The following is a 15,525-nucleotide window of genomic DNA, read 5'->3' on the forward strand; positions in this document are numbered from 1 at the left end:
CAAAGCTAAGGCCCCCTGCAGCAATTGCCATCTTCGCAGGCAGGTGGCCCAGCTGGGCATTCCTGGGGCATGCGTGGACAGAAAAGCCAGGTTAGAGCCATGTCCAAGAGCTACGCAGCAGCTGATGTCTCCCTCATAGGGTGTGATCACTATTTTTGTCCCCACGTGCAAGGAGAGCACAGACAGGGCTTGCTCCGGATGCAGAGATGTTACCATCCAAACCCCCCTCCCCTCCCCCCCCGCACAAAGTCACCCAGCCCTTCCTGCTCTGCTAACAGCATCACAGAATGGCTGCATGCTTCAGCCTCCCTGCTACTCCTAATTATTTGCATTTCAGTAGCAGCTAGAGGGAGGTCCCCATTCAGAGCAGGGGGCCTTTGAAGCAGCGTGGCCACATGGATGGACCACAGGACTCAACAGACCTGGGTCCTATGCCTGGCTCTGCCACCGGCCTGCTGGGTGACCTTGGGCAAGTCACTTCACTGCCCCGTGCCTCAGTTTACCCATCTGTAAAACGGGGATAATGCTCCTCCTTTGAAAAGTGTGTGGAGAGCTATGGATGAAAAGTGGGGTAAGAGAGCTTGGGATTATTGTTCCTGCTGGGCTCAGCGCTACTCACATGCACAGGGAGAGTCCGACAAGCCCCCGAGAGTCTGCACTCTACCTAGGCTGCACAGCAAAACGGGGCGTGATGGGGTGGAGTAGCTCCGGCTCCTGGCATAGCTGGGGCACAGAGAAGGGCAGGGGGAGGGGCACGCAGAGGCAGTTTAACTGGAAGCCCTTGGCTCACGTTTCTCATCTCGTGATGAAATTGCCAGTCTCAGCGCTGGCCTTTGCCCCTGCGCGGTTGGCTCGGCCCTGCTGCTGCGAGGCTAATCCCAGCTCCCGCTGCACAGTGCTCCGGGTGGGGGCACAAACGGGCGGCTTTGATTTCACAGCCACAATGCTCAGCCATCTGACTGCTCCCAGACATTGCCCGGCCCCAGCTCACTGGTCTCTGAAGCTTTGAGCAAAGTAGATAGGTGCTCCTGAGAACACATGGGCCCCCCTCCCTCCAGTCAGAGGGGGGTGCTTGGGCTCAGGAATCCCGGCTTCAATTATAGGTTCTGGAGAGCAGTGTGATCTAGTGGTTATAGACCCTTCTGCCCCTGCCCCCCTCTGCTCCCTCCAGTCAGGGGGGGTGCATGGGCTCAGGAAGACAAGCAATAAAGCCAGCCGAGCCTCATGCTGCCTCCGAAAGTCCCCTGGGAATGGCTCTCCCCCCAGCACCGAGCAATTCCCAGACTGGCACTGTGTTTAGCTGACTGCGCAGAGGAGACTCGCCCTAGTGTGGCGACAGATCTCCTTAACCCTGGGCCCTGCTCTCTCTGTTTCCCCATCTGGACTTTCCTTCCAGCCCCTGCTCGGGGAGGCAGAAGAGTTGCATTCCCAGTGCAGAATCCTGGACAAGTTACTTTAACCACTCTGCCTCAGTTTCCCCTAGTAGACTGGAGGTGATATTTGCCTATGCCCTGCCAAGTGCTTGGCGTCACTGGGTGAGACGCACCGGGGAGCTGCTGCCCAGAGCAGGCTGAGCTGGGCATGCAGCAGAAGCAGCACAGAGAGTACAGAGGGGTTTGGGCCAAGTTCTGCTCACTAGCCCAGGGGCAAGTTCTGCCTTCCTTCAAGAACAACGCTAAGCTGTGTGTGTGGCGGCAACAGCTGCGGGGAGCGTGCCGCAATCACAGTCCGTTCCGGGGCCGAGATCAGACTGGGCAGAAGTTTTGTAACAGGTTGGGTTGGGCCAATCACTCGCCCCCTTTGAACAAAAAGCCCAAAGCAAGTGTGGCCGTTGCCATTTCAATAATGGTGGTTTTTAAAATGGTCAAAACCCATTCAAATACATTTTAAAAAATGGAAGTTTTGCTCTCACTTCAACATAAACCACTTCCTAGCCAGCCGCTTTCCTGCAGCAACCCGCGCCCCTGGGGCGCCATTCATGGCCCAACTCCACGCTAGACACCTGCATAAAGGCCAGATTTGCCGAGGTGCCCAGCACCCACCATTGTAACACTTAAAACCTGAGCTTCCAAAGAGCTCAGCCCCTCCCGCCCGGTGTTCACCAGCGGCGCGTACAGCCCCCCTCTCCCGGTCCCCCAGAGCCCTGCCTGGGATCTACAGCATCCGCCATGCCCCTGCAGCTGCTGCGCCTGGAGGCAGAACAGCCTGCAGCAGGAGCCAGGAGCTGATACGCCCAAAAGACCCACAGGGAATCACTTGCATTCCCAGAGTGAGACCCTGCCCCTCTCCCTAGCCATGCTCCCTCCTCCACCAGCAAGGGAAGGTGGGACACTCCGCATCTGCCTTTTCTCTGCTGCCGCCTGGGCTGGCTTCCTGTGCAAAGCTGCTCTGAGCTTCACGCCCACGGCCCAGCTGCGCCTGGCCTCCCCACTAGCTGGTCCCTGGCCTGGCTCGGCCCAGTGCAGGAGTTAGTGGAAGGGGGTTCCCAGCAGAAATGAGGGCAGATGCAACTTGCTCCATCTGCTGGCTCTGAGCTGATTCCATCTCCCAGGAGCTGCAAACCCTCTGCCCCCTGGCAGTCAGCTAGCTCCTGGCTGAGCCACCCCGGGGTATCAGAGAGTGGCCATTGGGCCCCTAACGACGTGGATTTGGGCCATGGTGGAGGGGAGCAAAGGATACCTAAAATGATGAGACCTTGCCCGGCCCCCATTGCCCAGCTGCTACCGTGGTGCGTGTGTAAATAGCCGAGCCCCCTGAGACAGGCGACCTTGTTCTCCAGTGGCCAGGGCACGTCCTGGCCATGGCGCGAGGGCAGTCTGGCTCAGGCAGAGCCAGAACAAGAGCTGTTAGGCAGAGCTCTGCTGTTCTAGGCAGGGCGGCTGCCACTCCAAATCTGTCCATACCAATGGTTCGCTCCCAGTCGCTGTCATTGGGGGACAGGCCCTTCGGTTCCCCGAGCCAGACGAAACCAGTGGCCTGGACAGAGTCAATGACAACCGAGGTTACACGTGCCGGTGTCCCATGGGGCTTCTTGTCTGCCATGCCCCTGAGCTTGGCTGCCTCACTCTCGTGCTGGCAGATCGCTCCTGACAGTCTGACAACAGCAATGCGCCTCTTGCATCTGGTTATCTAGGGCCGTGCCTCTGCCAGGCTGGGCTGCAGGGCCTTGCAAACAAAGGCACCAAGCAAACCCTGTGCCTGGCCAATTGCCCCTCTGGGTTATTCTGCCTCCCCCTCCCGCTGCTGGAGCTTCGAACAAAGCGGGGTGCAGCCTACGGAGAAAGGCTTCTCCAAGGAGAGCATAGCAGGGGAGCAAATGGGGGTCAGTGATGCTTCCGTTTGTGGAGCATTGTCAGCTGGTCAGCCCAAGAGGGGTGATTCCAGGCTGGTTGGACAGGAAAAGGACAGGTGGAAGCACTAGCTGAGTCTGAGAAAACGGGCACAAGCCCAGGGAGCTAGGTTTTAAACCCCTCCCGTGGAGTTTCTAGGAGACTTTTCTTCTGGTGGTAGACAGGATCATGTTGATTCCAAGCAGGTGGGGATCTTTGAAACTCCCAGTGGCTCTAGTCACATTCCAATAATACTTAAGAGACATTTTGCAATTGCAGTGTCTTCCTCAGCCAAAGGGTGCACCCTGGAGCTGCAGGGACTTGTCTGGAGTCTCCCAGCAGGCCCCTGGGGGGGTCCCGAGAGTCCCTCCCCCGCTCCGACCACTGGAGTGTGCCTCGGACAAGGTGAGGGTCCCAGCTCAACAGATCTGCCTGCTTTTGTCTCTGTTACAGCAACACGCAGGCCTTCAGGAAGGAGCTACTGACCAATTGCACCTATTTCCTCTGCAAAGGCCTGTATGCCCCCATGGACCTGGTCTCCCTGAGCACGGCCTCCGGCAAGCGCCTCTTCTCCTTCCTCAGCTTCGGCTGGGGCTTCATCTCTGACGTGGACATCGCCAGCGAGAAGTACCGCCAACTGGGCAATGCCCGCTTCACTGTGGGCACCATCCAGCAGCTGGCTGGGCTGAAGGTCTACAAGGGCCGCCTCTCCTACCTGCCCATGGAGACGTCATCCTCGGTCTCCTCAGCCCCTGGCAGCCCTTCAGAGCAGAATAGCCACCATGTGCCATGCAGCAATGGTCACCCCCTCCATATCCTCCCTCAGCCTGCACCAGGGGCGCCAGAGCCCCCTCACAAGGGGTCCTGGCCAGAGGACCCTCTCCTGGTCCCCTTCGACCAGCCAGTCCCAAAGCACTGGACCACTGTGCCTGAGGAAGAGTTTATCTCCATTTTCGCCATCTACCAGTCGCACGTGGGCGCTGACTTCACCATGGCCCCCACGGCCAAGCTTCATGACGGCTCCATGCACCTCTTCTACCTGAAAGCTGGGGTCTCCCGGCTGGGGCTGCTCAGAATCTTCCTAGCAATGGAGAAGGGGACCCACCTGGACCTGAACTGTCCCCACCTTCACTATGTCCCCGTGAGGGCCTTCCGGCTTGAGCCCTTCACTTCCACCGGGCTCATGACGGTGGATGGCGAGCCACTGGCATGCGAGCCAGTGCAGGGCCAGGTGCACAACCAATTCTGCAGCATCATCAGTGGCTCCTGAGCCACCTGCCAGCCTGACAAATAAACCACTTCAAAAAGGGTTTTGACCATGTGCATCCCTGGGGTGCAGTGTGGGAGGACAGGCAAGGACGACTGCAGGGAACGCTTACACCTCCTGCTACTCAGTGTCTTCTCCAGCCCGCGTGCCTCTCCTCCTCTGGAATAGTTCACAGGGGTCTCTTGTTCCCCTTGCTCTGCCCAACCTCCCGAGTCCCACTCCCAGCACAGTTCTTTTCCTGCCTGATCACAGGCACTAAGGGCCAACTGCTAAGAGGTTTGGTTAGTAAGTTTGAGGGCAGGGGAGGGACACTCACAGCCTGGCCTGCCCCCTTCCCACCCCCCGAGTCAGGAAGCTCTATGGGACACAGCGATCCCTAGCGAGAGGGGACTCCTGAGCCGTGGGTGGCAGGTGATGGTACCCGAATACAGGCACAGCTCTTTCCAGGTCATCTTAGCAGCTGCAAGGATATTTCTCCCACCACCCCCAAGTGCTGGGCTTCTTCTCTTCTCTGCTTCCAGATCGGCCTGTCTTTGCAAGGGACTCCGCAGCTGAAGCCAGGTGATTCGCCAAACCCAGGCTCTCTGCAGTATAGGCCTTCTGCATTTCTGCTGCTTGGTTCCCCACAGGACAAAGCCAGTCTGCTCCCTTCCCACAGCTCAACAATACACTGAAGGCACAAGAGCGCTGCTACCCTTTCCCCCATGAGCAGAGTGCCACAGAGACCGAGCACTGCCTCAGCACCAGCAGATACAATGGGCACCAAGCCCCTGGGGCCGGTGGGGAAATGAGAACTGGCTCCACCATAAACTCTAAACTTCTAGGGCCAACATTTGTTATAATTAACCAATTTTTTTTTTAAAGAAAAATATATCTACCAAAAGCTCCATGGAGACAGAGTTTATCCTTAAAATGAGACAATAAAGATCTAGCTTTTCCAAAACAGGAGGCCTTGGCTGTTATATGGTGGGCACTGTGATTTCATTGCAAACCTAAGCACCCGGAAGTCCCAGCTTGGATGGTTTCCTCCCTGGGATTGCTGTGGTGTAATAAGCAAAGTTTCTTGGAGCAGCAGCATCTCAGGGGTTATTGCTTTCAGATTTCGCCAGCAAGGGGTTGTGGGTTGATTGCTCCAAAATGCAATGCCTCTTGGCATTTGCACAGAATCCCAGTCAGCCTGCTAGAAAATCCCTTTATTCTCCATTCTAGGGCCTGGCTATGATGACTCATGGGGGGCCAAGAGCTGGGAGAAGTAGTGTCACCCTAATCCAAGGTATTAAACATTTAATTTTGCAGGGTCCATTGAGTTTATATGTTTTAACTGTAGAGGGGGAAACCACCAATCTAGTCCAACAGCAGTTTCTTTAGAAACATTTTGGAAAAATAGGCTAAAAAGAAAATCAGAAATGTTACAATAATCTTTATAAAATCAAACTGCATAGCATTCTTTGGCGGTCAGATACCAGAGGGATGGGCAGCCCTATGAAAACCTAGACAGCATTCATGTCCATGGCCCACATTGCATAGGTTGTGGTAGATAGCAATAGCTGTAAAGAACACACTCATCACATCCACAGGCCAGCTGAAGCATGCCGAGACTTCCAGCACCAGTGCAGGCATGCAATCTAAACAGACAAAAGCTTGTGGGAAAGGGCTGGCTGTACAGGCAGCCTGAGCAGCCACCAAGTGCTGATTCTACCCATTTCATACAGTGACACCATTTTTTTGGTTGCCACTAATTTTGGATCTAAAGCGAGAGTAACGAAGCCAGATTTAGAATGTTCAGCCATGACAGAGGAACCATAGACAGCAGCTGCTGTTCACGTTTATTCAGCTGAAAATTATGCAATTAGGATCCCAAAGAAGGGAAAGAAAAGCCTAATTGTTTGCCAGCCAGTCCGGATCATACAGAGCTCAGATTTATTTTCACTCCAACAAGATAGGTAACAACCAGGACCCATATCCCAAAATAAGGGGTAGGGGGGAAGGTATCTTTCTGTATGGCATTGGGCCAGGTGTACAAATGGATACAGTGATACTCTGGCCTAACACTTTAACTGCATCTAATTCCTTCGTCCATTGTCAGGTGACAATCAATAGCATGGGCCCTTCAACAGATGATCAGGAGGTCTGCCTGCAGAAATGTCTCCCTTTCACCAGTGTTGCAGTCTTAGTTCTGGTTCAGTGTCTGAAAGATTCTCGCTGGAGAATTCCACCACATAGGCACATACCGGCTTTTCCTGCATGTCCAGCTCCAGCAGCTCTGGAATTTTATTTTGTAAATCCACAAGTTTTTCAGGAAGTTCCTGGATTCCTGAACCCTTGATTTTTCTGCAGGAGGATTTGATTTTCAAGGGAGCCCTTCATGGGCACTTGCCTGGCCTAGAATTCTACAGCTGCAGCTTCTCTGCAGATTGCATTCCAGCACCTACAGGTCTCCAAAGTTTGGGCCAGGTGGTTTGAGTCTGGTTTTACAGCAGCCATCCTGTCCCCTAGGCCTGCTAATCGAGCACCCTTGTCTTTTAGCCTAGTCAATTGCCTGGAATTTGGTAACCAACACAGTTGGCAATTGAGACTGTGCAAACTCCTCTTAAATGGTAGTGCATGCTACTGCAGGCAAAGCCATGAGGCTTAAGGCCATCAGCATTGTGTTCCCCATTTGTGAGTGCCTACTAAGAACAACCAGCCATTTGCATCCACTCTGAGTTCTCTGCTTCAGAAGCATAAAGCTCCTTACCTGCAGAAGCAGCAGCCAGTGCTGGGTTTATAATAGCGCCAGTGGCTCCAGGGAGCCGGGCCCAGGCTCAGAAGGGAGCGTGGCCCAGGCTCAGAAGGGAGCCGGGCCTGCTCTGCTTGCACTGCGGCCCAAGACCCCGCCAGCCCACTAGCTCCCGGCCGCCCATCACTTGCTCCTCAGGCTGAGGGCTCCTCTCCTGCCCCTAGCCCCACTGCCCGGCTCCTCTCTGCCGCCTGGCTGGACCCCAGTGCACCTCCGGCTCCGGGCAGTCTCTGCTTCCCACCACCTGTGGGGCCCTGCCTGTCTCCCTGGAGCTGAGCCACCTGGGACTGGTGCAGAAGCCTGGCCAGTCTTGGCCAGTGGGGGTGGAGGAGCTTGTCTGGGCCTCTCCTGGCAAGTGTGTTTTGAGACAGCCCAGCCAGGGCAGGCCCTGACCTAGATGATCCTGCCACTCCTGAGGGGCCGGAGTGATTCCCAGCCCCAGGACCAGCTCAGGCCAGCAGACACAGTCACCTCCCAGCAGCTGGGAGGCAGGGGGTGGGTCCCTGGAGGGTGCGGGCTGTGAGGGGGCAGGGAAGATCTGTGTGTGTTGAGACACTAGGGATTGGGGGTTCTGTGGAGGGTGCTGGGCAGTTGTGGTGGGGCTGTGGGCAGGGGGGGTGCTAGGCAGGGTGATGTGCATTTGTGGGTGAGGGGTCCGGGGGTGCCGGGCATAGCGGGTCCGGGGAGCTCTGGCCATAGGGAATGGGGGGGGGGCTGTGTGGCACAGCATGGACCCACCCCTGAGGGGAAGGGACATGCTGGCAGCACAGGGCTGTGCAGGCCACTGTGCATCTGGCAACTACCGGTTTGTAAATAGTGCCCTCGCACTGGGCTGGGTGGGGCAGGGCTGTCCCTACCATGCCACATTGCCTCTGGGTGGCTCCTCACTCTAGGGAGTGACATTCCCCCCCCCCCCCCCCCCAAGCTCCATAACCTCCATGGGGGCCCACATACATGTTTGGCACCAGGCCCACAAAAGGTTAACCCAGCCCTGGCAGCAGCTCATTGTCTCAGAGCCAAGCTGTCAGGCTGTGAGGTACCAAAAAAAGGGAGACTTATGTCCTAGTGCATATCAAAGTTACTCACCAACTCCCTGGAGGATTCCTGGCCCCCCTGGAGTAGCTCCCCCTCTCCCCTCCCCCCGTAATACCCCTGCTGTTATCTTTACAAGAAGAGAGCCATTGGAGCCTCCTGCTCCCTGGGGCATGCTTGTGTACACCCACCCTGGCCCTGGTTCATTCATTAAGGTAAGCCCCTGGCACTAACTGCCTGGGAACAGGCCTCCCTCCTCTCCGAGCATGGCTAACTAAACTAGTCTTGCTTTTGCAGTTACAGCCTACAGCAAATGCCATTAACCTGCAGCACTCCAGCTCCTGCCATAGCTTCCAGAGCATCCTACACTTAATATGATCTGAGCAATGAATGCAGAGCTGTTAAAGGGTGCTCTGAAGTCTCACGGCAGTCATTAAGGTTCACATTTACTTCATTTCTGCTTTGGTTTCTCCTCACATCCTTGACCCTTGTCCCTGGTGCTGTCCCTTTAAATCTTTTCTAACCATACCTGTTCTGTCATTACCCCTTAAAAATGGTACTTACACAGAGCACCTAAGTCCACCACCATCCTAGAGCAGAATGCCTTATTCCCATTCTGCAACATGGGGGAAACTGAAGCCTCGCAAGATTCAGTGATTTGCTCCCAAAGTCTCAGAATCAACAGAACAGCCAGGATTAGAACCGAGGAGTTTCTAAATTCCAGGCCTGAGCACCATCCACCAGCCCCTCTCAGCTTCCCTTTTTTGGTGGTGGGAGCCAAGATGTCACCCCATTCCATTAGATCAGAAGGTTTGAGTCGTTCAGCCTCAGTTCACCGCACTGTGCCCAAGCAGTACCAAGGTCTCTAAACACAGCTCCTACATTGTCCTAGGGACTGAAAGGTCAGCTTGGCAAAAGGCAGGTTGATTGTTGGCATCATGAAAGGGTTGGAAGAGCAGCACTGATGGCTGAAACCTTCTTTCCAAAGAGGTGCAAGCTTCTCCTGACTCTGCTGCCTGATCTCACTGCTCTGAAGGGCCTCCTCACACTCTTATGGCCGTTCTGTCCGTGGCCTCTTTGATAAGGTCACCCCGAGATGCTATCCATAATGGCAGTTTAGGATGTGGGCAGATGTCCACTGGCAGGTGGGCAAACCTCATTTCACATCAGTCCGTAAACAGCTGACATGGTAGGTTTCAGGTTACTGCAAGTTTAAGTTAGATCTGAACAAGCCAGCTAGGGGTGACAAGCTGGCATCTCAGACCCCATTACCAGACTAGCTGAACTTGTGTGAGGTTGCTGGATCCTGGTGTTACCTTGACTACTGGACAGAAAAGCTGCTCTTCCTGAACCTTGTATAAATGAAGAGCCTTATCCAAAGCCCTTCGAAAGATGCCCATTGTCCTCAGAGGGCTTTCAATCGGCCCCTAGGTGCACCAGTCAGCTACAGAGCAGTTAACTAAGCTTCCTCAGGGCTAGATTCTGCCACCTTTCCTCACTGGCTCCACTGAGGACAGTAAAACCTAGCTCTTACGTAGCACTTTTCATCAGTAGATGTCAAAGCACTTCACAGATGGAGAAACTGAGGTACAAAGAGGGGAAGTGACTTGCCCAAAGTCACCCAAGCAGACCAGTGAGTGAGCCAGCAGAACTCAGGTCTCCCGAGTCCCAGTTCATGTGCAGCCCACTGGCAGTGGTATTGATTCAGAGCAGAGCAAGAACCTCCTCAGTCTGAATAAAGGTGGCAGGATGTTCAGTTCTCTTGCAGGTGATATACTCACCACACAGGAAAGAAAAGAAAAAAAAAGCACAACCAGAGCTATTCACAGAGGCAAAATTTAATGGCAAATCAACTTTTTCTCCTTTATTACATCCTAATTAGCCAAAAAAAAAATTCGCAAGTAAAAAAAAGTAAGTCACACAGCACTTTATACATATATGGTAAGCAACCCAGCATTCACATCTGCACGTGAACAACACACCTCTAAGCATGGCCTCAGTAATAATTCCATTGTTTTTAAATACTGTACAGAATCAAGGCTACAAACTGATTTTGTAATATTTCTTCCCCGCCCCACCCCACCCCAGCACTTAAAACAGTTACAGGCTGTTCTTATTTGTACATCGCAGTGTCAAGTAGCCAGTTTTAAGGCTAACAATATGCATCATGCTTTGGCTTTTTGTGGGTTTTTTTATTTTATTTTTTTTTAAAGGTTTTGCCTTTTTAAATTTTGTTTTTAACCTTTAAATATTACATACGTACACCAAAAAAATTACATAGCTGCAGTGTGCTCAACAGCAATCTCAGACCCGGAGCTTCACATGATCAAAAGCTTAGAAAACTTGTAAACCTCTGTGCGCATCTCAGTTAGGGACAGACAGCTCTGAAGAGCTAGGAGAGCTCCAGCAATGCTGTTAAGGGACAGGAGAGCCTCCCCAAGGCCAATAAGCAAGAGCTTTCTCAGCTGAAAACTCCAGGATCCTGTACAAAGCTCTTGGTTATGATTAGAGAGGCAGACTTCTTGGGAGGGGGAAGGAATCATCTGGCATACAGTCAGGCCGGCTCTCACAATGGCACCTCTTCTCCCACCACCTTCCTCAAAGCAGATCAGCTCCTACAGCTGGCTTTTGCTGTGGCTACTCTAGTTCCCTCTACCCTTCCAGGAGAAGATAAAGAGAAACAACTAGAGAGAGAGAGTTGTGTGGGTGGGCAATGCTAGAGACCCCCAGGCACATGAGCAGATTCTGTTCTCTACTTGTGTCTTTCTAATAAGCAGCTTGTCAACTCCTCCTCCCCCGTTCCTTTGCAGAGAGAGGAATGAAGTGATACACCAAAGGAAATGAGTCTAAGTTACAGACTGGCCTTCAGTACAGTGAATAAGGCGTCTAACAATGTGTGGAACAACCCCCTGCACCAGATGCCTCATTCACTCCCAAAGGACAACGTCAGTTAGCATCCCACCCCTGCCCTTTTACACTGGAGTCAATTTTCTTGCTCATGAAATGCTGGCTAGCATCGAGGATAGCCAGGAACTACTGCACCAGACCCACCCCCACAATGCTACTGCCGCTCAAGCCCAACATGCGGACTCCCCCGCAGCTCTCGATTCCAGACCTGCAGCTCTCCTGAGCAATCGTGGCAGCTAGTGTGAAGGATTCTGCAGTGCTAACGTGGAGACCAGAGTCAGTGTGAGAGAGACCCAGTCCCAGTGGCACCCTTCTCCAGGGGGCAAGTCCAACCCCAGGTTGGGTGTAGTCAATGGGACCAGGAGACAGCCCTTATAAAATTTCTTCCAGTGGATAATGGGCAGTTGTGCACCAAAGCCATCCAGGCAGCTGGGAGCACTTTGCAAACAGGCAAGACAGCCTGCTGACACTTCCGCCCTCAGCTTTGAATTTAGAACCCCAACAGCCGCTGGCTCTGGCAGGGCTAGCGGTGGTGGGAGAGCTGGCAAGGAGGAATTTGGTTTGGTTTCCTGTGAGGAATTAGCCTCGTTTACTAGCCACGCTGAATGACAAGCCTTGCTATTCCTTCCATGTGGAAGCCTGGCTTCGCTAGCTCATTTCATCAGCTGGGAAGGACACAGCTGGGCTGCCTCTGTGGCAGAAAACGGGCATCGGCGTGGATGGGAGCTTGTTGTCAGGCTCAACTCCTGACAAATCTAGCAGGGCTTGATCGGGGGTCTCCAGCAGTGCACAGAAAGCCCTGAAAGCAAGCTGCAGACATCCTGAATAGGATGCCCCCAGATAATCACTGCTTTCATCATACCCCTTCAAAGTACTCAGTGTCAACCCCTTTCCACTAACGCACATGTCCCACTAGCCCTTTCCTATAGCTACCCGGCAGCACTGTTGATGGGATTAAGGATGTACATGCAAGGTCTCCAGTGCTGCTGGCTTCTGGACTGTGCAGGGCTGGGGATGAGCAGGGGCTCACACAGTGAAAGCTGTGTTTGTTAAAGATGCAATGTCCGTCCTGCCGCAGCAGGAGTGAAGTCACACCCCCACAGGTACAGGTCTGTACTTGCTGAGCTAGCCTCAGGAACAGCTGCAGCCTGAGAAATTTATCAACAGCTGAAGTGGTGCAGAAGCATCAGCGGCACTAAGTTTAATATCCACACAGAAGCTACATCATCTACCCTAGATCTACCTTTGCTGCTGATCAGTTGGACTTGGGCTGAAGCAGTGCACATGGGGCTCCCAGGCTCCTGCTGGATGGAATAGTGCCAGCAGGAAGCTGACTCCTGTAAGTTTGCAAAGTGCAAGCAGGTCTGGTGAGGATGGGGAGTGGAAATGTGTTTACTATTTTGGAGAAATTACTTCCAGGAGAGAGATCAGAGGGCTAGGACCACAGGGAAACCCCAGGGTATTGCCCAGGGCTGAACAGGAGCCTATCTAGAACTTCATCTCTGCACCGTAAGTACCAAACAAAGGAGTGGGTGAGCTGAGAATCTGTCAGTGACCAGCTATGGGAAGGCAGCCCTATAGGGAGCAGGAGACTTAGATGCAACCAGAATCTAATGTCAAAGTATTCTCAAGCTGGAACAGACTTCAAGAAAGCCACAAGACGTGGTAGTGAAGGGAAATGGAAGGACTGGGAGGACACAGCCACTCAGCATCGGATACCACAGCAACCATACCTTTAGGGCTGAATCCCAAGTGCAACGCTGGGGTCAGACATAGCAGCCAGGGAGCGGAGCCCACTTTGCACACAGAGGCGCCCGGGGACGAAAGAGCACAGAGGGTCCCAGCTGCAAGACTGCTTTGGAAGGCTCACAACTCCTTACGCTTCAGGATCAAAGGAGCATGAGGAATGGGGGAGAGGCTGGGGGAAGTAAAGAGCGAGGAATGAGCTATTTGGGCTACTGCCTTTTTATAAACACACCAAGCAGCGGAAGAGAGCCGGGAACGAGCAAAGCCAGTTTATTGGGAACAGCGTTTGCTGATTTCCTTGCTGCTTTCCCCTTCTCTTCTGCATCTGTCTGCCCCTAACCTGACGTTTCACTTGTCCTCTCTCCACTCAGGGATATTGGCCTCTACTAAGGCAGCCCGGTACTGCTGCAAGACACCACGAATGCTTTTAATGAACCCCTTGGACAGGGGGAAGAGGGGAAAGCCGATGTCAGGGTAACCACTCTTCTCGGGGAGGAAACTCCTGTAGCTCTTTCTCCTTTTCTTTGGTTTCACACTAGGCTGCGAGGCAGAGTCCTGCGCGGCTTTACACTCGTCCGTTAGGTCTCTCGCCAGGGGGAGCTCTCTGGTGTGGCCCGTGCTCTCGGAGTCTGAATACTGATGGCCGTCGCTGGCCGCGAGCGTCGAGGCTCCACATCCAGAGTCTTCCAGCTCCTCCTGCCCTTCTAGCGCCAGGTCGGAAAATTCCGCCGCAGCCGCTGCTGCCCCCAGCTCCTGCTCCAAGGGGCTGCTGTACTCGCCCTGAAATCCCCTGCTGTCAACCGGGCTCTCGGCCAGGGTGTCGCACACAGAAAGGAGAGAGGAGGAATCGGCCCCGTTGGGGTGCTCGTGGCTCCTTTCCACCAGCTCGCTGGTCTCTAGCCAAGACTCTATCCGGTAGACCAGGCGCCAGCCGTTGCAGCGGAAGTGCTCGCGGATCTCGTGCTCGAAGACCTCCACCGGCTTGCGCAGCATCTGCATCATCGATTGGACCACACGGATCAAGGCCATCTCGTTGTAGCAGCGGCTGTTCTCGTAGCCCTCCTGAAGGCCCCGGTCGCTGTCGAACCCTGCCTCGTTGTAATAGGGCTCATTCACTAGGATCAGTCCTGCCAGGAGAGAGGGAGAGCAAAGAGTTAAACGGAAACCTCACACTGACCTGCGACCTACAGGGGGATCTGCTGGGCTCTGCCTTTGCTGAAGGGTGCTGAGGCCTCAATCTATAACTGCCCTCCCCACTAGGGAGCTCCCTCCAGCTTGGGCTGCTGCCATATTGACCCCTACAGCACAAAGATCGCAAGCAGGGGCGCAGGCAGAGGGAGCAGCAGAGCAAGGTTGCCATGCTGGACTGGTAACAGGAGGTAATCCAGGCAGGTGCATGTCTAGCGGCTGCACCAGCATTTCATCCGGCCTCTGACTCTGCTTGGGACACTTGTGAGAACAGGCCTGGTGGCCTCCTGGCAGGGGCCGGTGGTCATTTTTCAGACTACAGAAACACCTCCCAGGTGGACGCCACTCACTGTAGAAGCCCATGACTGGACTAGTAACAGGTACAGTTGCTAGCTCAGCATGGGGTGAGGGACAAGGTGCACTGCCGGGACAGAGGGGCACTGGAAGAGTGAGTGAAGGGGGAAATATTTCACAGGCCTTGCCTGTGCTATGGTTAGCTGCCCACTTTTCAGGGCCAAACACATGAAAAAAGTGTTGTAACAGAATCAAGCCATTCCTTGAAGTGACACCCAAAGCTGCTTTTAGCGCCGACTGGGCCACATTTACTTTTGCCCTTTTCCTTTCCAGCCACTGTCTCTGGCACAGCCGCGGGCAAGCCACCCACACTGAGTTCTCGCCGGTTGACATTTTAGGCTGGTTGTTCTGCCTGGGTGTGATGTTGACATGGTCAATGCCACCCTGCTGGCAATGCCCCCAACTGCTTTAATGCTCCTGACGGTGGGGTCATGACATTTCTCCCATGACCAGGCAACAGAAGGGAGAGGTCTAAGGCTGAGCTCTCAGCATTAACAAATCTCTCTGGTAATCCAGAGAAGTTTGCAAGAAGAAGTTGATATTTTAGCCTCTAAATGGGGATTATCGGTTCTGTAGACAAGAAACAGCCTCTCTGTTCTGGGAAAAGACACCCCGAGGGCTGAGAGATCAAATACCATAGACCAAATACTCCCAAGTCAGGCCCTGGCCTTTCTGGACAGCAGACTGCTTGCTAGAGAGTTTCCAAGCAGGGTTTAGCATTACTGGCTGTCTTGGTCAGGCAAGTCAGTGCTGCAGGGCTTGGGCACACCTGTGCTTCCTTTCCAAAGCCCACAGAGCAGTTTAGGAACCAGTGTAAACACAACTGATGTGTGCAAAAATAAACCAGATGCTAGCAAGGCTGGTGACTCACTGCCTATAAAGAGAAGGACCCAGGCTCAGCAGCAACTTCAGGACCTTCCTCT

At 53.9% G+C, this 15,525-nt stretch overlaps 2 protein-coding genes across 3 annotated transcripts in view; one reads left to right on the top strand and one right to left on the bottom strand.

The window, feature by feature from the left end:
* SPHK1 (sphingosine kinase 1) overlaps nucleotides 1-5,539 on the top strand; it is a 31,420-nt gene extending 25,881 nt beyond the window's left edge. For both annotated transcript variants that reach the window (XM_073310947.2, XM_073310948.2), the window contains exon 5: nucleotides 3,783-5,539. In XM_073310947.2, the coding sequence (XP_073167048.1) occupies nucleotides 3,783-4,599 (817 nt within the window). In that variant the 3' untranslated portion in view covers nucleotides 4,600-5,539. The remainder of the gene's footprint in view (nucleotides 1-3,782) is intronic.
* A 4,688-nt stretch (nucleotides 5,540-10,227) lies between these two features.
* The window catches only part of UBE2O (ubiquitin conjugating enzyme E2 O), a 92,826-nt gene continuing 87,528 nt past the window's right edge, over nucleotides 10,228-15,525 (bottom strand). The window contains exon 18 of the mRNA XM_073310945.2: nucleotides 10,228-14,187. Within this exon, the coding sequence (XP_073167046.1) occupies nucleotides 13,409-14,187 (779 nt within the window). The 3' untranslated portion in view covers nucleotides 10,228-13,408. The remainder of the gene's footprint in view (nucleotides 14,188-15,525) is intronic.

Source organism: Lepidochelys kempii, chromosome 14, assembly GCF_965140285.1.
Source record: "Lepidochelys kempii isolate rLepKem1 chromosome 14, rLepKem1.hap1, whole genome shotgun sequence".
In the NCBI taxonomy this organism is placed as follows: Eukaryota; Metazoa; Chordata; order Testudines; family Cheloniidae; genus Lepidochelys; species Lepidochelys kempii.